The following is a 22,149-nucleotide window of genomic DNA, read 5'->3' as shown; positions in this document are numbered from 1 at the left end:
CTCTCTTACACACACCTTACATCATTCTCCCCATCGCCACCGGTATCATCTATCAGGGACCGGAGTTACTGCCCCGGATTGGTTACCAAGGTGACGTGTGTTGTTGTGACTTAAGTGTTTAGGAGGGAGCCGAGTGTTCACATTAATGCATTAATGTTTGTAAGCAAATTTATAAGAAAGAAAAGTTGAATGTGAGTGAAAATGAAACGAATCTTATGACAGTAGACTAATTGGAGAAATTGCTCAGCAATCAATAGGGAGAGGTTACTACCAACCAAGACTCTCAAGGACCAGGGATGTTTTCAACTTACACTCCAGTGGCCTGTTAATGACAAAGGATTACAAGGGAGAAGAGTCTTGGCTGTATTCAACAGGGGGACTACGAGGGTGTGCTAAGCAAGTTCTACCCAAAACTGCCTTCTCCGCCACACCTAGCTCCACGGCGGACATGATGGAGACTCACAAAGTGTGAGAAAAAATACAGGGAGTTTTACTGTGAGTAGTTTGAAACATTTTGTCAACCTCAAACCATTATCGGACGCTGAATAAGGACGAGTTCTGATACAAGTCTTTTGGATATTTGAAAGACGTTTGATTACTTGGTTTATGAAAAAAAACCCATAAACTTTATATTGTAAACCCAGAAAGAGTGAAAATTGAATTTAAAAGAGGAAACACACTGTTTGCGAAGTGGAAGTAATAGGTACGTGCATATTACTACTACTACTTGTTGTTGTTGTTGTTGTTGTTGTTGTTGTTGTTGTTTGAATAGCACCTTTACAAAGATTTCCTCATAATACTTACATAAATCATACATACACTAAATCATTAACAACAGAAGAAGATGAAGCTCAATACAAAAATATATTTCTACTGTTGCCTGACCTAAACAGCGTATCCAAGAGAACTTGGAGTTGAGCACTAATCTAATCATTTTTTGGTTCGAAACTCATCATGTCTACAGCGTGTGGACCCGGCTTTTTTGGACCTGACTGTCAGGGTGTATGTCCACAAGTCTGTGAGAAAAACCAAACCTGCAGTCCTGTCGATGGAACATGTCCTTAAGGTGAGTGTCAATGCCAGTGTTGTGAAGGGACTATAATAGTGAACTTTTTTCAAATGATAACCCAAAGAGTAGTACAAGTACTATATTTCAAAATCTGCGTAAATCCATCTTTTTTGCTTTCAAAATACATGTCAGTGGCCTCGACATGCACGGAGAGAAGCTAGCAATACATACATCAGCTTGTAAATGTTTGTGTTCTCTCTGTAAACATCACAGCCAGTGAGAGAGCTCAGACCTTATGTTAATTATGAGTATCTATGTATAACATTATAATATAATCTTACATCTTAAGACTTTGTGGTGCATAAAAAAGACAACTTGTATACACAATATTTCCAAATTGATTTCTAGCTTTCTAAAATATGTAAACTTAAAATTTCAATTTTCTTGAGTACTCACAATGTATGTACAACTGTTTCACGTTTTCCATGTCTATTTTAAATATAAAAGCATGCAATGGTTTTAATCATTAAGGTACTTCAATGTGTGTTTCCTGTTCCCGTGTCTCGTGCAGCCATAACAACCGTTTCACCTCCAACCCTTGACGTCACAAGTTCGACACCTGGGGTCACACGTTTTGCACCTTTGACACTTGACGTCACAAGAATGGCTGTTATAATCGCAGGATCGTTTTTGTGCGGCTGTGTTGTGACTGGACTCTGTGCGGCGCTTGTTCTGTAAGTTTACAGGAAAAGAGAAAATTAACTTCACTGTATTCCATCTCAAGGCACCTTGTACTTACTCGACTATCCCAGCAAACTGACCCCACATGACCCAGATCCTCAGGTTGTCGTCTTCAAGAAGCGATTTTATTCTACAGTTAATGCAACGTGTGATTTTCAGAAACAGCCCTACACATTTGAACTTCATTTAAAAACTTCGACTGAAGTTAAACAAAAATTTTAAAGTCCAAACCTAATTCACTCCACAGTCTGGCAAGTAAATCTCCAGATAAAAATTTAATGGGGACAATCAGGGCCATCGTAGTCTACCTTGTGTTATTGTTGATTCTCATACGTGTGTCCTCCTCAATTCTCTTTTAGGTGTTTCCGGCATTCAGGAGCTTGCAGGAGGCTGACAAGTGTTCAAGCTACACAAAGTGGACGTCACGTAAGCCCACAAAGTGGTGACGTCAGCATGGCAGAGGTCAGGGAGTCAACTCAGGCTTCGCCACCTGGCGCTGCTCAAAGTTCAGGTAAGTGTTTCAAACAACTAAGTCACTGGTTATTTTTTGGACAGCGGTTAGTTTTTTTCCATAAGTGCGCAAGATTCTAAGAAGGTGCAATAGATAGATATACTCACCATCAATACACAGTTGCTTGCTTTTACCTGAAAAAGGTGTGTGTGTGTGTCTGTGAGAGAGAAAGGTGTAGGAGAGTCACGTTACTATATACACTAATAGTTGATATATAAATTTTTTTCTCCAACTTCACAAGGTAAAAGCAAGCTTGTGTAAACATTTCTATTGTTTACCTGATTCAGTCTAGTGATGTTTGCAGACATCTATGATAACGAGATAAACCCTTAAGGTCAGGTTTCTGAAAATATTTAGAACTCATTTTCATCTCAAAAGTCCTTTAAAGTTTTAAATTCATTAGTTTCTTATAGTTCTGGAAACACCAATATCAAGAAATATTCATTGTTTTCTTTGCACAGGATCCGCTGAGGGTGCAGCAGGAGGTGAGCCACACCCTCATCATGATGACGATTTACAAGACTACGTCAACGCCAGGATGGGTCAGAGCCTGGAGGTCCTCGTCCCACAGAAGAAGGGAAATGCTTACAAACCTTTTCCCACGCGCTGGCCTCAGCACAAGGTCGTCACCGTCACCAAAGCGAACTTGTCTGACGATGAAGAGTACGAAGAGATGATATAACCTGTTCAACTCATTCTCTACATCAGAAAATTATCATCGATGTAAATCGCCTGGTTGATAAGGCACTGGGATGTATCAGGGGAAAACCCAAAATTACCGACTTGCAAAAAAAAAAAATGTCAGATGCTGTTATATAACTGTATTGCATAAAATTATCTATAGTCCTTTGTTTTTAATAACAATTTACGGCTAGTTAACGTGACAATTGAAAAACCTCAATTTTTCATAGATTTAATATTGAAGTATCAAGATAAAAAGTAAACCCACTAATAGCACTGGTCAATACATTTTTACAAAAGTCCTGTTATGGAAATCATTTCTTATCCATTTTATGTGCCCAACACGAATGTGACAAACAAGCTGCAACCTTTGCTCTATTTTTTAATCTGCAATAATTATTGCACACTTCACAAAATGTATGCTAATAGTAATTGACCTGTAATGCCTGTAAAAAATCATGACATACACTAAGTCTGAGATTTTGTTGCCGGTCTCTTCCACTGCTGTTCGGGAGCGTCTCTGGGGAATGTTCCACGGTAGTCAGCCAACATGGTAGTGGACAACTGACTCTTGTATCTTTTTTCATTGTTGGGATATCTTGATGAAAATATTCACCGTGTTTATCACTAACCATACAACAGTTGCCAGGAAAGAAATCCAGATGGGAGTGAAGAAAGTGGATCTTCAGAGACATATTGCAGCCAGGTTTCTGATCCTGCATCAACATGTCTTCTACTAGTTCCTTGTAGTTTTCTGCCCTTGTTTTTGAAGAGTTTTAGACATCATAATAAATGTATTGCATAAAACTAACCATTGTTCTTTGTTACTTTACTAATAATTAATGTGATCTAAAAATAACCTTTCAGAGATATGATCAGTTGTAATTATTTCGTACCTTTCACGTGAGTCTCGAATATTGACAGAATAAGACTGAAAACTAAAGAATAAAGATAAAAACTAAACTTACAAATAGTCTGCTTTGAAAATACTGATAAGCTTTCATTCTCGTCACGAAATGTGTTCCAGGTCTGTGTACTTCGAAAGGCATGATGGAAGGGAGATAAACATGTAATTTAGACAGATAATTCCCGGTACCGTCCCTTACATTGTTTACTAGAGGCTGCTATGTCTCACAAAGCTGCTAATAAAAATGTACTGCTGGAAATTTGGAAATATTTAAGCTGATGGAGGATACCTGCAGGTAAACTTCACTTGCGGCAGCAAGACATCAACGTTTGACACACCTTGTCACGTGTTCTCCCACATGTCCTACCATATGTTTTGTTACAAGTCCTGGACATATTTTGTTACATATTCTGTCACTTAGCTGACAATATGCCTTGTAACATGCTTTGTTTCATGTTTTGTAACACATTCTAATAGTTGACGTTAATGGTTACTTTTGTCATCGGTGATAGATTGCCTGATAACAGATATCAATAAACACACAGGTAGACAGACTGATAATAAAATACATAGAGAGTAGATTGACAGATATTGAATCACCAACATAGTTATCGAGAGGAAAGCATATATACAGACTAATGGATATTAAGACAAACAAACAAACATTTTTTATCTATAATGTCAACAGTAAAACTACAGTACTATTTTCTACAGTTTGTCAACAATTATCTTTCGGTTTCATCAAATATTACAAGTTGCTCACGTGCAAAGTGAGAGTGTTTGTAGAGCAGAGAGAAAACAACAGAAAGTCACAGACGCTCCAATGACTAATTTGACAAATAATTTTGTTAAATAAAAAATTTATTTATTTCAAGAGTTAGTGAGAAAAATGACTCAATCTGTACAAGCTATTACTTTTTAAAATAATGATACCACTTGTATAGTGAAAACATAGACCAGTAACAACCAAGCAGAACAAACTAGAATGTTTCCATAAAAAAGTCAAGTGACGCATTCGATTAAAGTAGATATACAATAAGATTAAGTAGACATCGCCGGTAGTTATAGCAACGATCAGACTAATCCTGGTAAGTACACAAACAGGCGACTAAAATGTTATTTGGAAAATTACTTCAATTCAAACACTTTTAATAATTTCAAGACATGTTCTAGTCGTTTTACAACAGTGACACGTGTCCCCCAGAAGAATATTCGCATAGCAATCTGTGCATTTAGAAATTACAATAACTGCACAATATTTACACATATTACAATAATTACAAGGATTAGAAGATACGTTGCTATGACTTTTATCGTTATAGAATAGTAGGTACTGTAATTGTATGAGCTATACTTCTTCTATTATCACAATATACATACGCCTACTTACATCGCCATGCACTGGAATGTCAAATCTTATCGTCAAGATAGACTAATTAACATAATTATGGTCTCATCCATCCTGTTGGCCGAGGCCTTGACAAAGTAAACACATCCGTGCACTATCCTGACTTGTGTGTCGTGGGGATGTTTACACAACAAGGATCTGAAGGTAAGGGTTCACCCACAATGTCTGCCACTGGGGTTGAACATTAAAGATATTACCTGTCACTTGAAGACAAAGTTAAAATGTCTCGTTGCTTTGCAGTGGGTACATGAAAGCCATATCAAGTAGAAAATATTTCATAAAGCACAGAAAGTGCGATTCAAAGGAAAGCAGGTTAGCATGTGCCAGGCATGTTACAGGATATGTTACACGTTTAGAGGATATCTTACAAGACTTGAAAAAAACATGTTACAGAGCATATTACAGAATATATAGCAGTTGATTGTAAAAGTTATAACCATTTCATTGAGGCTCTACTATCCATGCTTTAATTTGCTTCTGAAATGTACATAAATCTCAACGAATGTGACGATTGTTTGCAGGTCGGTCAGTTTGGGGTTTTCTCCTTAGACACCCCGTTGTCTAGTCAATCAGCCGACTCACAATCCAGGGTAGTGATGTGATGTAAACCCTATGTTTATATCACCTCTACGTACTCTTCATTGTCAGACGAGCTCGAGTCGGGGTCGGTGGCGACCTTGTGTTGAGACCACAGCGTGGGAAAAGGTTTGTAAACATTTCCTTTCTGTTTAAAGGCGAGGTCCTCCAGGCTCTGATCCATGCTGGTGTTAATGTATTCTGGAGACTCGTCATCATAATCAGGGCCTCCTCCATACCCTGCTGCACCCTCAGTCAAGCCTTGCGGAGAAAGCAATATTTCTTTGTAAAGGATAGGATAGAGAATACCAGTAAATGTCCTGTCTACATACATTTTACAGAGGACGAATTTTCTTTTGTTTTGTCCCAGATATGTTGAAAAATTATATATGCACAGTGTTCATATATATACATGTATATATTGAATTTTTGTAGACATAATAAACGTGGCACGTGGTCCCTTAAGGAGCTAGCAGCCACTTTCAAAATAGTTAATACTGATGAACCTGGACAGTGGTTTTGGACTGTCCTGCACACCCTCGCACTTACCTGAACTGTCAGCAGCGTCAGGTAAAGCCTGGAATGGTTCATTGGTCTCTGTCATGATGACGTCACCGCCTTGTGAACTTGCGTTACGTTCACGCTGCCGACCTTTAACCCGCCTCAACCACCTGCAACATCACTGTCATATATGTACAAGCCAGGTTTCACAGATCAAGCTGGATAATCCATATACTTACTCTTTGTCACCCTACTGACCAAAGTTCATACAGTTATTTCCCCTTTCCCCAATGCTAATTTCTTTGCCTCTTCATTAGTCTTCACGAAGAGTATTAAATATTTCAGAAATTTTTTTAAAATATTTTTTGCTTCGAGAATGCTTCTTGACTTGCGTAGAAACTTAAATTATATCACAGACAATGCCATTAAAACCTGACTGTGTGCAACAATACAAAAGTACAAGGTGGCTTGAAAGGGAGGACAGAGTGAAGTTTGTTTTCTCTTTTCCTGTAATCTTACCAAACAAGCGCAGCACAGAGTCCAGTCACAACACAGCCGCACAAGAACGTTCCTGCCATTATAACAGCCATTCTTGTGACGACAGATGTCTGAGGTGCCAAACTTGTGACCTCAAATGTCAAAGGTGCCGAACTTGTGGCGTCAAAGGTTGAAGGTGAAAAAGTTGTTCTGGCTGCACGAGACACAGGGTGGAAAACACACATTAGAGCATCTTTAAAGCGTTACATTTGAGAATTCTAAAAAGTAACATGGAAATATTTGTACATACCTCCTCGGAAAAGTAATACCAATAAAAAAATGATACTTAGAATTATGTAATTTAAAAATCCATAAACGATGTAATGTTATAGGAGTAGATAAGATCGGAGAGAACTTTCATGAAGCACGGCAATATTTCAAATAAAATGGCTTTAAACACTGGGCTTCAAGACGATATTTGAAGACATAAATGACGGCTTTAATATTCGCTTGGAACAGTGATTGTCCAGGCGCCCAAACAACAGAAGGGAATGGACTGAAAACGATCTTGTGTTATTCTTTTTTTAATGCGATTTTAGTTTGTATGTTTAATCTAATTTTGAATGGGTCCAGTACAACTATCCATAGACATGTATTGTGATAATATCTTTCACTGCTTTTGTTCTAAGCCTTGTTCAGTTAAGGAACATGAAAAGGCGGGGCAAGTTACCCTCAAATCTGTTCTTTCTGCCCTTTTGTGTATTTGTAAGCTTTTTTTCACAGGAGTAAATACAAGTTGATCAAAATATTTTCACGCAATAATTTCTCATTACCTTGTCAAAAGAAAAACTACATTTTCAACAGTACGAATCTATCAGCTATTTAATATGAAAAATCCATTCATAGGTTACACTGTATGGAAATTCAGAAAAAGAATGAGTGTTCACCTACCCCACACTTCAACTTCGCACACAATGAGATAGTAATCATCTTTGGAGATGTTGTCAGATTTTGACAACTTAACGGTCCTTCCAGCAAGGGGCTTATTGCAGGTTATTGTTGACGGATTGAGAACTGGGTCTTTGAAGGTGTGACACAGTTTTCCATCGACGGTTACATTGACGCCAACATTCTTCCCTGAAGAAAATCATAAGTAATGAGGCAAACTCCCTTAATAGTCTGTACGAGATTGATTCATGAAGCAAGGGTAAGACCATGACCAGAGGTAAAATGAGGAATTCAAGGACAAGAATCCGTAGATACAACGAACTTTTTAGTCCCTACGGTTAAATATTTTAATATTTTATTTCCAAAGAATCTTTGCCCATGTTTCATAACAATGGTCCGAGAAGTAAACATCCGCGAGTCTAGACGCTGGTTTGTGAAAAAAGTAGAAAAGGCACTTTATTTCCACTTACATCCGATTTATAAACAAACCCCCTGAATTATTGAAAAATATTACAAATACTATAAATATAATTAGTTTGTTCTTGAACAGATGTATCTGACGAAGAAGCACATATATAGTGTTGTGTATGTAAATAAGAAGCTGTTATATTCATAGACAAGACAAAGTCACAAACACATAAATACTTATATATATCTTCCTCCCAGAGCCATTCAAGAGAGAGACGGAGATAAAAGGTCAGAGGCTGAGGATGAATGTGCGAGAGAAGGTAACACAAAAAGTGCCACGTGACCTAAGACAGAGTTGTACCTATTTTTCTCCAGTAGACGGTGATGTTGGCTATACTATACACCTCACCCAGGTCGACCTCCCAGTACGGTTCACGGTCGTCTTCTGCCGTGTGTATACAGTTAGGACCGTTAGGGTACCTGTTGCAAGGTGTAAAGACGGTGTTTCTGTTACCATCCACAGCCAGACAAGCGGGACCAGAGACCGCCTTGTGCCGTGTGCTGTTCAGCAAGGAACTCGCCTTTGCCGGCTTGCCTAGAGCTACATTTTCTGCACAAATGAAAATAAACAAATTACAAATGCTTAATTCTTCAAACAATATTTAGCAACATAATCAGGTTTAGAAGCATGTAGAAAACACACTTTGTTGAATCCAGAAGGCAATCGTCAATCACATTGTAACTGCGATGCTGCCAAATAATTGCATTACTGATCTGCTGCAACATTAAGAACCAGTTGCTTTTGTTGTTATTAACATTTCTTTTTTATTTTTATTGTTGTTGTTAGACTTGATATAGTAAGTGAAAACCAAATACAGTAGCTGATCGTTAAACTCAAACATACGTGTATTGGGAAGACTGGGTAGAAAATCCTTTTTCTCATAGTCACGATCTGGACATGTACATTTCGAACCTGAAATTCGAAAGACTGACCGTGTGAGATGAAGTGACAGCAAGGAAGACCATCAGCAAATTTTATAAGAAAGCTCCTATATGTATTATTTCTATTTATATGTTAGTATACAGTTTGAACAGTAGTGAAGACAAGCAGCAGCCTTGAGGGGAACCCCTACAGGTGACAAGAGGGTCAGAGAGAGGGTCTGCGATCATGATTTTTGTTTATTTAGGAGTTTGTTTATTTTGTTATCGTTCGGAAACACACTTCTGCTCAGTAGGCGTGACAAGAATTACAAATAATAAATCATAGAAATCATGCAGAAAGTAACATGTCATGTCCAGAAATATGCAGGAATGTAATCAGCAGTACCCCATATATCACAAAACTTAACCAGTCATTTTGAGCTGTTAAAATTTAATATTTGTAATAATACATTGTTTTACGATTGACTTAGACTTCATCATAAATCAAATTCCAAAGCACTAAAGAAAATCGCATGAGCATATATATATATCCACACATCCGCACCCTGATACCTACCCACCACACACACACAACCTATAATGTTTGTAAAGTAGGTTCCCTCTTGCCTGTTAGAAGGAATACTATTACTATCAATTAGCTCGAATTACATTAAGAAAGGACAGTCAACACTTACCAGTGGCCGCAGAAGAAGCAGAAGTGACCATCAGCCCCAGCCAGAGCCAGCGCCGTACCCCGGGGTACACACCGCCACCCTTCAGCGCCATGCTCCAAGTGTCGCCTGGATGTGAGATGCCTGTTGACAGAACAGAGCCTAGAAACAGGATGTATAGAAATTCAAACTAATTAACCCAATATAGTATTTGTTGTTGGCAAAATAAGTGGGAAGTGTTTGTGTCATATAAGTTTGCTGTAGCAAAGCGATTGGAGCAGTTGTGGAAGATTGAACGCTGAGTGAAAAAAAGAGATTAGTACAGGAATTCTTCACTGCTTCACTTTATCTGTCGAGAATTTCCTGCCATCTGGTGGTATGATGGTGCCAGGAAGTCTCGTGCTGTGTGCGGACTATCAAGCACGTTCTTGGTACCGGCACGCGCGCCTTCCCTCTGGTGACAAGCAGACAATCACACACGAATCGCACGTTTTTCATTGAAAGTATTTCATGGAGTATCAGGAACAAAAATATCATTTTTAAATCGCAATAAAGAACAACTTTTTCCTCATGTGTTCAGTCCCAAGGAAGTGATGATGATGATGATACTGTTGATACAATACAGGCCATGAGAGTAGTGTATACAAAATAACGCTTAGATTACAAGTATTACAGGAGTACACACGATACTGTGCTAAAAACTGAGGATCAGTTGAGATTATTCCATACCTATCAATGGAATATCAAATATTTATAAAATAAGATGAAAACTAAACTATAAAGGTAAAAAGTAAACTTACAAATAGTCTGTGTTGAAATTACTTATAAGCTTTAATTTTCGCAGTCCACGGTTTATATCACGGAATGTAAAAGATCCGAGTGCTCCGAATTGTAATAGAAGGGAGGTAATCGTGTAATTTAGACAGATGATTCCTGGTGCTGTCCCTTACATCGTTTATAGACCACTATGTCTCACCATGTTGCTGATAAAAGTGAACTGCTGCAAATTTATTAATTGACCTTTTTTCACATTTCCTGTTCATTTTCTAAGTCTGGTCATGAGGTGATGTTGTCTGTCCAAATGAATGCAGGAAGGAGAAGAAATCTTTCTTTGCGTAGTGTCTGCCAGTGTGGGTGAACCCTTCCGTTATTCGCCTGCAACCATCCCCATGACACACATGGCAGGATAGTGCATGGATGTGTTTAAATTATCAAGACAGGAGCCAACAGAATAAATGGGGCCATATATTAATTAGTCATAGCTTGTTTTGACTTTCTGTGAATGGGGATGTAAGTAGAGGTAGATTTTGATAAAGAAAGGATGGCCTTAGCTCAAATTGGAGTAAATAATATTATGCACTAAGCTTTACCCAATGATAACAAAAAATGTAGTACTCCGGTATATCTCGCACATGTGTAAAGTTAGAAAATCCTGACGACTTGACTGATGTATTAAAAGATCAGGGAAAAGCTTGAAGGGCTTTATAATTATACATCCTGCTTGCGAGCTCAGTTTTAGTCGTCAGAATCTTGTTCAAGTGGACAGTTGTCCAGGGAATGATGAGGATGGCAGATCCCTGTCTTTGTCCCTGGCTCTGGCTTCTTCTAATAACGAGTTCTGCTTCCAGTGCAGGTAAGAGTTTAGATGATTCACAAGACACGTGGTTACCAATAGTTTAGTTTTCTTTCTGTCTTTTTTTCTTTTTTACCAGGGGTCAGTCACGTGTTGCTAAAATCGTGGAGATGGTGGGCTGAAACCTTATACATATTCTAGTTTATTGATAAACGTGTTACAACATTCTTTGCGTGTTTGTTACAACTTTGCATGAATTGCTAGTTCAGATGTATCGTTCAATCTCCAGAAAGATGTAGTTTTTGTCATCTTTTGTATCATTCATTTTGTCTCACAGATACACAACACATCAAATACAATGTTTTACAATATAAAACAAACATACACGTAATTTAATAGTTATAATACGATATATAGTTGAGCCTGTAGTAAAATAACTCTGGCTGGTAGTACAGTGCTCATGTAGGTTTTTATTTCCGTTCTACTCAGTGTATGAGTACTCGACAGTTTAGAAAATACACAGGCATGAAAAAAGTATGCAGAGAGTTTTCTGAAAGTTTATGAATGACTTCCCTTCCAAATATCCTAGTGAAATGATTGCAGACGATTCACACATCAACAAGACTGAGGCATTTGTGTTCCCCAACATCTAGCAACCCTAGTGGAGTCACAGTGGTTGAGGCAGCATGAAGGGTAGACTCCATATGGGCTGTATAGAGATGTGTATTAATATATATATACAGAAGAGCTTTCTAGTTTGAGGATCTAAGAACTGTTTGATTCTAGATAGCTGCTTTTTTGTTTTGTTTGAAATAGTTTTACTTGTGGCAGAGAAAGGGTAGAAACATGACAAGTTATGGTGAATGGTAATATCTAAGAGTCTGTGAAACTTTCATTATTGATGTTATGCCGTATGAACAGTTGGAAATACACCAACTTCTCTAAAACCTCATATTCCTATTCCAAGAAATGACTTATTTAAATCCAGCCTGAAATAGTCGGGGAACGTGGTTTAATGCTTTCCTCTTTATCTTCAGCAAACGAATTGTAAATTCTGTTTCGACAGGAACTGCAGAAATACACAAGTATCATTATTTGTTACAAAGCTTTGTATCCATCCCCCTGCAACAGGATGTGCTTACAGATTCAAAGCGCTAAGCCATTTGAGATACTTCCTTACTCCTAGACCTCTTGTTAATTTGTTAATACCACTATTAATGCTATGCTTTATTTTATATTTATTTAATAACTTTGCTGATAGCCTGTAAAGGACTAAAGCTAGAGGAAAAAAGTGTACTTGCTTACTTTACTACCCTAGTAAATAAAATAAAAAAATCACTGTCATTCTCTGTTTCCTCTGATTCGGACTCATCATCTCTTTCTAAAACTATTATTTTGTGCGCGACTAGAGATTAAGTAGAAAACACATTCATGTAAAATATTACAAGAACTGACTTGGGGAAAACTCTAGTACTTTATCTTTTTTTTCTCGTTTTTCTTTCGTTCACCCGATACAGTGGAAATTTTATTCATAAAACGTGTTAAATTCTGACATCTGGAGGTCTGTAAGACTACGAAAACACTTACTCTTTCAGAATAAATACATTTGTATACATATTAAGTCTCTGTATTTCAGATCTCAGCTTCTGCTCATGCGCGATGTTTGGCTCCTGTGAGTTCCGAAATGTTTCACGGGCAAGTCTCCTTAATCAACGTATGTTATAGCTTTTTAACCTTTTGTTCACCACAAACAATCAATGTATCATTTAATATTATGCAAGTTCCTATACATGTAATAGCTTTTAATCGACGCATTCTTTGAATATTCACAAAGACATGAGTAGAAGACAAAAATATTGGGAAAGGGAGGTAAGTGTGAGGGAGAGCAAGATACAGACTTTATTGTATGACTTCTATACAAACCACTTTATTACTTATTTCGCTAGGATATTGTTTTTTTAATTTGCGTTGATCCTTACCCGTTTAAAAGAAAAACATTTGTCTAAGTTATGCTGTTTTTCCAAATTTCTGACATAAATATATCGTATGATTAGCAGTATGGTTAAAGTTAACACTTTATTACTACACGTCTTCTACGCTGCAAGTAGATTGATAGTTTTTTCAGAAAAAAAATCAAAATTGCGTATATTAACCAAGATAGAAACAAAAATCTTTTCATAAAACATTTCCATGGCAGATGACTACTCGTCTCATCCTCAATGGAACGGATATCATTTTGGGGAGTTATGTATCTTTACGAGTAGGAGCCTGTTGGTAAACGTCCATGAAGGAACCTTCATTTCAACCAACTGATACCAAATATTTATATCTTTATAGCAATTTCATGTTATAGATAAAATTACTAGTCTACTACTTATTAATTAATATCTTATTTATTAGTGTACCTAAAAGCTTTTCAATTTTTTCCTGAGTAAAATTCCCGTTTCAAACATAAAGAAGCTTTTAGGTAGGTAGTTGTGATGTTCGGAAAAAGACATTTTGTAATTTATTTTGCACCTGGGGACAGAAAATGTGGCATTGGGAAAGGCGGCAACAATGAGTTCCTACTATGTGAACTCACGACTGAAGCAGGTGTCTGGTCCCGCCTGTCTCGCTGTCAACGGCAACACAAACACCACATTCAGGCCTCTTAACCAGTTTCCAGACAGCCCCAACTGTATTCACACTGGGGACGGCGACAGAGACCCCTACTGGGAGGTCAACATGGCTCAACATTATACTATTGCTAGCATTACCATCTACTGGAGAAATGAATGTAGATATCTTTTCTGTCCTTTGTCCATTTATTTATTGTTCATCTTATCTTTACTCTTTTCCTACAGAATTACTCAATTTCTATCTCTGTAAATTAATATCATGAGTTTAAATCATATTAAAACTGTTTTTACAAAAATTGTTTTAAAATTTCCTTTGAGTCATTTGTTTAATCAAAACCAGTAAACTTGGAACAAAATAAAAGCACATTTGGCTAGAAGTATTTAAAATTATTTTTCTGCGCTTTTTACGCATTTTCAATTTGTTTTTCTTTTTGAATCCGTTAGCTCTTGAAGACAGTGAAGGAGTCAAGGTGACAGTTGATGGTGAACTTTGTCATGTCTTCCAGAACACAGCTTCTAACCCATCATCATTTGCTTGTTATACACCTCTGACTGGACAGACAGTCAGACTGTCAAAAAGCGACAACACGACAGAACATTATCATCTCACTGTTTGCGAAGTTGAAGTGTGGGGTAAGAAAACAGAGATTTACCATAGAGTGATCAGCAAAAACATATTTAAATAGTAATGAAGTTTGGCTACTAAATCATTAAAACTATCATCAAAAAGTAGACTTTCTCTTTTTTGATCTCTTTCACTGAACCAAACGCACGAATGGATTCTATCATTTGCACGATACACTCCGAAATTTCGTAAAAACTTTCGTTGATGCTCGCACCCCCAGCTCCACACGACGACCAGTTCCGGTGGACTAGCTGAGGTGGTTGTGATCTGCTACAAGTCAAGGAATGAATGAGTAGAAAAATGATAAATATTACCTCAATTTTGAAAAAATAAAAAAATTTGGATTGCAGGTATAAGCTGTGCATGCTCTGCTTATGGTTTTTGCGACCTCACCAACCAAGATCTCAAATCCATTTCCCCACGAAAAGGTAAGTGTCAATCCATGTCTTGTTATTTTTATGATGTATGTCAGGTAAGTCACAGTGGTCACTGGATCCAAATCCAAACGTTCAAATACTTCCCTTCATATTCTCAGCCTCGTGTATTGAACACTTTAATTTTCTGAATAAACAGAGAGATGAAGATTTAGGACGAGGTAATGGGAACTCGTCTATTTTCAGAATGGACCTTACTGCACATTGTAGTATACTCTAAACTCTAAGGTTAGGAAACAATATTTATGCCTTAAGATTATGACTTTAAATACGCGCCTTTATTCGGAACTTCTTTCATGTGCTATTAGAGATTTTTATGACATTGTATGCCATTTTATGTAATTAATTATGTTGGTGTTTTCGAGAAATCAGTCAACACCTTCTCCTATCTATATGGTTGCAGTAAATGTAGCACTGGGCAAACCGGCAAAAATGAGTTCCATGTTCACCGATGAACCTGGTCAAGAGGTCACTGGTCCCGCTTGCCTCGCTGTCAATGGCAACAGAAACACCACCTTCAGACCTATCAATCTGTTCCCAGACAGTCCTAACTGTATACACACTGAGAGAGGTGACCGTGAACCTTACTGGGAGGTCGACCTGGGTCAGCCATACACCATTGCCAGCATCGCCATCTATTGGAGAAATATTTTATGTAAGTATATCTGTCCTAGGTTGTTTAGACTCTTCGTTTACGACACATATAACTCATACACTCAGACACATAAAAATGACTACAGATATGTGTATTATCTATCTGCTTATGTGTGGGGGACATGTGAAATGACACGTACGTACATAAATAGGAGATAAACGATTTCTGCTGAATGTTCACCAAGCTAGATGTTAACAAAAGGGGTTTGGCTATCTCGGTCTCTTTATCAGTCTGCTTCAGCATCTCTATCCCAAAATATACACACAACTTATTCTTATTAAACGGTGTTAATCACACAGCTGAAGTGAAAGAAACTGCTACATTAATCGCTAATAGAGATCTGTAATACACGAGTACAATTAATTAAGGAATGCTTCATCCAATATTCCTCACAGTATTGTAGCCACGGAAGAAGATGCTTTCCAAAACCGTGGAAAAGTCCTTCTTACATATTAACGGCGTTTACTATTGTTTATATTATATTGTAAGTTTTGTCTTCAGAGCAAAACACTTTTACTAATGCAGTGGATATTTAAGAATTCCAGAAATGTTTTCTCTGTTAGAATAATGCCGTGCGCAATGTGCAATAATGCTATACAATGACCTACCTTATTATAAGATTGATAAAAATATACTATTGCATTTTAAAGTATAAGTACGTTCATATCCCGAGCAGTAAATTTAATACATTTAAAATAACTTACGGAAGAGTAGAGGATCCAGAACTATTCAGCACACTCTTGATTTTCTCCTGTTATTCCACCAGACATTGAACGCAGTGATGGAGTCAACGTGAGCGTGGATGGACAGTTTTGTCACACATTTCAACATCCGGTTGCTAACCCGTCAACAATTACCTGTGGTACCTCGCTGACTGGACGAACCGTGAGGCTGTCCAAAGCCGATCGCTCGACGATAGAGTTCTACTTTTTAACTGTTTGTGAAGTTGAAGTAATAGGTATGTGCACGTTAATTTACATATGTAAAGAATTTAGCGCCTACATATATATCATAGGCATTAATATTATTCTGAATATATTGGTGAATTTAACTGAAAATGAGAGTGCTAATCGATATTATTTATATTGTTATTTGAAAACGAGTGTGTGATCGTCTAAATGGGAGTGTAATGCTAAGCACTCGTGTTATTGCAATGTGTCACCTCCCTGTAAATATATAGATTGTTTTTACTTACGTGTTTCGATCAAGAAATGATCAGAATTTTGTCTTTTAAAATGTATTCATTAAAAATTTTTTAGATTCTAATTCTGACCATAAATAAAAATCTCAGGTATAATTTACAACAAGAAACCTTATAAAAACACAAAAAATGTCACTTTTATAATTTAGCTCGTCGAGGTAATTACAGGCCTATTGAAGGTTGTCACAAAGTTTAGGTCTTTGAATAAAACACCAGGCAGATCACAGGTCAAAGGTCAATCTAAATATTTTGAGAGTTGCTAAATTTGTTTTAAAAAGAAATGCTGATTCCTCTTAGGTACACTATGAGTGACCAACACTCAAACTCAAAATTCCCAATGTAATTAAATACTGGCTTTAAAATAAATGAGGATGACATAATTATATATTTTAAGTGTAATTTTGTACTAAGCAGTTATTTTTAGCAGATTTATATACCTTAAAGATTATAATTTGGTAATTGTTACTATTATGTTCTAATGTTAGTCTTGTTTCTTTTTAGTAGTCATTTAAGTGAAAGGTATGCATTTTAGCTAATTTTTTTATAGTATGCAAGACCTGTTATATATGTTATTTTTAACTGCAGCAATGACTGACTAATAGATGCTCTAGTGCTTTTAGTTTTACCTTATATTTAAGCCAATGCATCACTAAATATTTAAATAAGAGAAAAAGCTCAATGGAAACATATCTTTCGACTGTTGCCTGACCAATACAGCATATCTAATTTGAATTGGAATTAAGCACTTCCGTTGTAGTTATTTCTTAAATCGAAACTGGTCGTGTCAACAGTTTGTGGGCCTGGTTATTTTGGAACTGACTGTGAGAGGGTCTGCCCACAAGTCTGCGAGAAAAACCAGACCTGCAGTCCTGTCGATGGAACCTGCCCTCAGGGTGAGCTTTCTTTCATCTCTTAACTCACAGGAATCGTTTGTGGAGCTGTGTTACCTAGTGCGAGCACTCAGATCGGTGTTACAAAGGAGGTTTTTACATTGTAGTCTATGTGCATAGGTAATTCTTTAAAGAATCCTTTTTCTGCAGTTACGTTTGTTAGCCTTGCTAAGTTGGTTGTTTCTTGTCGGAAATTTAGAATTTTCGAGACCTAGTCGCTGTTTTACTTTCTTCGATTTACATTTCAAGTATAAAAATAATTTTATAATTATTAAGGTACTTCAATGTGTTTTCTACCTGGGATGTTTCTTTCAGCTGTTGATATCACAAGTTCGACACCTTTGACACATGACGTCACAAGAATGGCTGTTATAATCGCAGGATCGTTTTTGTGCGGCTGTGTTGTGACTGGACTCTGTGCGGCGCTTGTTATGTAAGTTTACAGGAAAAGAGAAAACAAACTTCAGTCTGTCCTTCTCTTCACAAGACTTTGTACTTTTGTACTGTTGCACACAGTGAGACTTTGGTCGTATTGTCTGTGATGTAACTTGAGTTTCTACGAAACCAAAGAGCCATCGTCAAAAGAAAAATCTGTTACAAACCATTTCACACTCTTTGCGAAGACGAAGGGGAAATAATTTGGGGGAAAAAGAAATCCACTTTGGTCAGAAGGGTGACAAAGAGAAAGTAAACGAATTATCTACCTTGACCAGTTAAAAACTCGCGTGTATGTGCATTGTACATCTATAAACAGTGATGTTGCAGGTGGCTGAGGCGGGTTAAAGGTCGCCAGGGTGGATGTGACTCAAGTTCACAAGGTGGTGACGTCATCATGACAAAGATCAGGGAGAATACCCGGGTTTCCCCACCTGACGCTGCTGAATGTTCAGGTAAGTGCGAGGGTGTAAAAGTCCAAAATACCAGTCCAAGTTCATCCTTTTTCATTTCTCTGAAAGCGGTTGATAGCTCTTTAACGGAAAAGGGCACGATTCCTTATATCTACTAGAATTACAACAGAAACAAAATATATATAAACACTGTGAATAAAGATATTTACTTGTGTTTTTTCTGTAAATTATACGTGTGCGCGTGCATTTATCCATTATCATGATTGCATCTTTCTGACACAGAACTATAAAGTTTAGACTTTAAATTCTATATTATAAGGCATTATGCAAAACTCAGTCATAAGGGCTAATCTTTGTTATACATATTCTTTCCTTCAACATTTGTAATAATTGTCTTTATTTTTAAATATCACTATCATAACGCCCTCCCTTTTATGTGATTTATTGTTAAAATGATCATCTTAAAATATTAAGTAGCTTGTCGGGTGCAATGTTTTTTCTAATGGTTGGAAAAAGTTCAATAAAAACCTGGGTGAACACTCTCCGAGATACAAGTCTACAAAGGTCACACCAAAAAGAGCTCAAACCCCCTAATGTCACGTGTACACCAATCTACCCCTTATGAACAAGACTATAGCTCTTCCATTGACTGAGGTCGTCACGACGGATGCTTGTACAGTAATAATGTTTATGTTGTGGACCTACTTCATTGCATGATGATGCTTGTAAGCGTGTCTCTCGGTTTGTGGAAATATTTATGACATTTTGCATCGCTCTAGTCCTTTAAAGTTATTAAGTTTATTCGTTTCTTGTATTTTTAGGAACACCAATTTCAAGAAATATTGACTGGTTTCTCTGTAAGGTTTTGCTCAGAGTGCAGCAGGAACTGCACAAGGCCCTGATGATGATGACGGGTCTCCAGACTACGTCAACGTCAACATGGATGAGAGCCTGAAGGACGTCCGCCCAAAAAAGAAAGCAAATGCTTACAAAGCTTTTCCCACGCGCAGGTCTGACCGACACGTTGCCACCATCCCGGACTCGAGCTCGTCTGGCAATGAAGACTACGAAGAGATGATGTAACCTGTTCAGATGATTCTCTAGATCAGAAAACTATCCTCGATATTGAATCGGGTTGATAATTTGACATGTTGATATTGATAATTTGATAATTTTGGTATCTTAGGGTAAACCTCTAAATGACAAACTTGGAAAAATGTGTCACATGCAGTGAAAAATATGTACGTGTAAGAAAAGAAATCTAAACCAGGGATCGTAAGGCCTCAATGAAATGGTAAAACTGTTTTACAATCAGCAACTAGTAACTCCACCCTAAGGGTCAACACACAAACATGGCTTCTTGTCGTGTCTCTTGTCCCTGCCGTGCAATTAGCAATTATTTTTACTAGTCAACGCCGTTGTCTCCCTGTCAAAACAAAACCTCCACAGATATGAATAAAGGCATCACACACAGAGGCAGTATCCACTCAAAGCACATCAAATCCAGTGACAGAAGAAGACATCAGGCGAGACAAAAAGAAAGAGGTCAATGACCCCAAGTCATGACCTGCCTGGAAGCTGCTCAATCCTAGCTACACAAACTCTAGATGCATTTTTTCTCCATAGTTATCTCGTTACAGACTTACAGTCAATGAACGTGTTGCAGCTAGACACTTGGTTTGTTGTTTGTCCAACAGACAGTTTACTTGAAATCGCGAGATGATTGGTCATGACGTCACTATAGAAGGCGGATCTCGGACATCGCAATCCAGATTCCCTAGCAATCCTCGCGTCTATTCTGTAATAACAAAAAATACAAGTATATTTCTACAACAAGGATTTCGTTAACTAAATAGTTTAAGTTTAGTAGTGCATAATCACCTTGAATAAGAGGTAAAGTACAAATTTACTGTATTTAAATGAAAGATCATATCAGTATCTTAAAAAAATTAAATAAATAAGTAAACAATGTGAAACATTTTTTTTACACTTATTGATACAGTTTTATCAGTCATAGTACTTACTCAACAATTATAAATACCGATGTTTTGAGTAGTTACATACAAATAACTGTATTGCATAACCTACCCGTTGTTCTTTGTTACTAATAATTACTCCGGTATTTTATACCTATCAAGCGAGTCTGAGATGTTAATAGAGTAAGACTGAAAACTAAAGTATAAAGATAAAAATTAAACTTACAAATAAACTGCTGTGACAATACTTAAAAGCTTCCAGTCTCGTCTGCGGTTTACATCACGGAAATATGCGTTCAGGGTCTGCAGGGCGTAATGAAAGGGAGGTAAGCATGTAATGGAGGCAGATGATTCCTGATACCGTCCCTTACATTGTCTACTAGTGGGAACATTTCTGACCATGCTGCAAATAACAGTGTAATGATGGAAAAATATAAATTTACCCTTTTCAACGTTTTTTCGTTATTTTTTAAAGTGTGGTCACGAGCAACTCTGTCCATCAAAATGGACGTAAATCACGATGACATTTGACTTTTAACCTTTGCCTTTTCTTGAGTGGAAATTTGTCCCGCAGGAAACAGGTGTGACCAAATTTCTCTTGTTTAAGGCGTTGAAGGAAATTTTCAGGAAAACTTCACAAGCGCCATCAGGACATCAAAGTTTGACACACCTTGCCACGTGTTCTCCCACAAGTCCTACCACATTATCTGCTAGTTTAATAGTGTGAACTCTCTGCTCCAGTTATTTCATGTCGGTTACTTGCAGGATGTTATTTCTTGGTCGTGGTGCATGAACCACGTACCGGTAGGGAGATTTCAATAAGATTGTATTCGGCCTTAGCCAAAGATTGGACTTGGAGCCGACAGTTTTTCCATGTTGAAGCCACCTAGTGACAGATGTTCCTACTGTTTTCTCCACAGACTTCTTCATTTGTTCTTCTTTGTCTTATTCATCTTTGCGAGACAAGCAGGACCAGAAACCTGATTATCGCGTGAACTGCTGAACATGGAACTCATTTTTTGCTGGTTTGCCAAGCGCTGTATTTTCTGAGAGTGTGAATCAGTTCCTCAAACTTATTCAAATAATTCTGTCGTCTATTATTAGGAAATCAGCGATAATTGATGTACGTTGTGTAGCAGAATGGCGATTCTTAAATATTTATGTTCTTCGTACGATGGCTCAAAATAAAAAGAAAGCATTCACAATAAAAAAAAAAAAATACATTCTGACACGCATACACTATGTAAAGAAAATCGGAGCAACATGATAATTTAAGATTGTTCTATTCTAGAGAGAGGAAAGGAGAAAAGGAAACAAGCAATTGAATCGCTCGACGGCTGGCGTCACTTCTCTTCGTACTTTGCACGAAGCTTCTTACTTCCGTTGCCATGCAGGCTGTGGGGTTAGATGTTTATCACTTTATGTAATACTCGTGTTGTTCTATTGACAACATTTCCAGCAAGACTAGCTCATCCTGTCCCATGTCCTGTTTAACGCTCCAACAATTTTTTTATTCTTTCTAGATATCAGTGCCAGGAGCTGATTGTGAGAGTAAAAAGACATTTTCATT

General features: G+C 37.4%; 3 protein-coding genes across 4 annotated transcripts; 2 read left to right on the top strand and 1 right to left on the bottom strand.

The window, feature by feature from the left end:
- Positions 1 to 1,396: 1,396 nt before the first annotated feature.
- Positions 1,397 to 3,826, top strand: LOC112572631. Its single transcript, XM_025252394.1, has 3 exons — positions 1,397 to 1,743; positions 2,110 to 2,261; positions 2,723 to 3,826. Exons 1-3 carry the CDS (start codon positions 1,523 to 1,525, stop codon positions 2,941 to 2,943), a joined length of 594 nt encoding a protein of 197 aa, XP_025108179.1. The 5' UTR covers positions 1,397 to 1,522; the 3' UTR covers positions 2,944 to 3,826.
- A 911-nt stretch (positions 3,827 to 4,737) lies between these two features.
- LOC112572630 lies at positions 4,738 to 10,207 on the bottom strand. Of its 2 annotated transcripts, XM_025252393.1 has the most exons (8): positions 10,104 to 10,207; positions 9,784 to 9,903; positions 9,072 to 9,140; positions 8,529 to 8,777; positions 7,763 to 7,948; positions 6,854 to 7,025; positions 6,383 to 6,504; positions 4,738 to 6,094 (listed from the first exon to the last, which is right to left on the bottom strand). In XM_025252393.1, the coding sequence occupies exons 2-8, from the start codon at positions 9,872 to 9,874 to the stop codon at positions 5,874 to 5,876; spliced, it is 1,110 nt and encodes a 369-aa protein (XP_025108178.1). In that variant the 5' UTR covers positions 9,875 to 9,903; positions 10,104 to 10,207; the 3' UTR covers positions 4,738 to 5,873. The 2 variants fall into 2 exon arrangements, with proteins under 2 accessions (XP_025108178.1, XP_025108177.1); XM_025252392.1 differs by having other exon boundaries at positions 9,784 to 10,206.
- A 1,086-nt stretch (positions 10,208 to 11,293) lies between these two features.
- Positions 11,294 to 20,814, top strand: LOC112572629. The gene is made up of 11 exons (XM_025252390.1): positions 11,294 to 11,392; positions 12,969 to 13,046; positions 13,860 to 14,108; positions 14,395 to 14,583; positions 14,926 to 15,003; positions 15,413 to 15,664; positions 16,431 to 16,622; positions 17,657 to 17,758; positions 18,071 to 18,188; positions 18,521 to 18,645; positions 19,466 to 20,814. The coding sequence occupies exons 1-11, from the start codon at positions 11,317 to 11,319 to the stop codon at positions 19,684 to 19,686; spliced, it is 1,680 nt and encodes a 559-aa protein (XP_025108175.1). The 5' UTR covers positions 11,294 to 11,316; the 3' UTR covers positions 19,687 to 20,814.
- The last annotated feature ends 1,335 nt before the right edge of the window (positions 20,815 to 22,149 follow it).

The sequence above is a fragment of the Pomacea canaliculata genome, linkage group LG9, assembly GCF_003073045.1.
Source record: "Pomacea canaliculata isolate SZHN2017 linkage group LG9, ASM307304v1, whole genome shotgun sequence".
Lineage (NCBI taxonomy): Eukaryota > Metazoa > Mollusca > Gastropoda > Architaenioglossa > Ampullariidae > Pomacea > Pomacea canaliculata.
The sequence above is the reverse complement of the archived record's forward strand: the minus strand, read 5'-3'. Positions and strand labels throughout refer to the sequence as shown.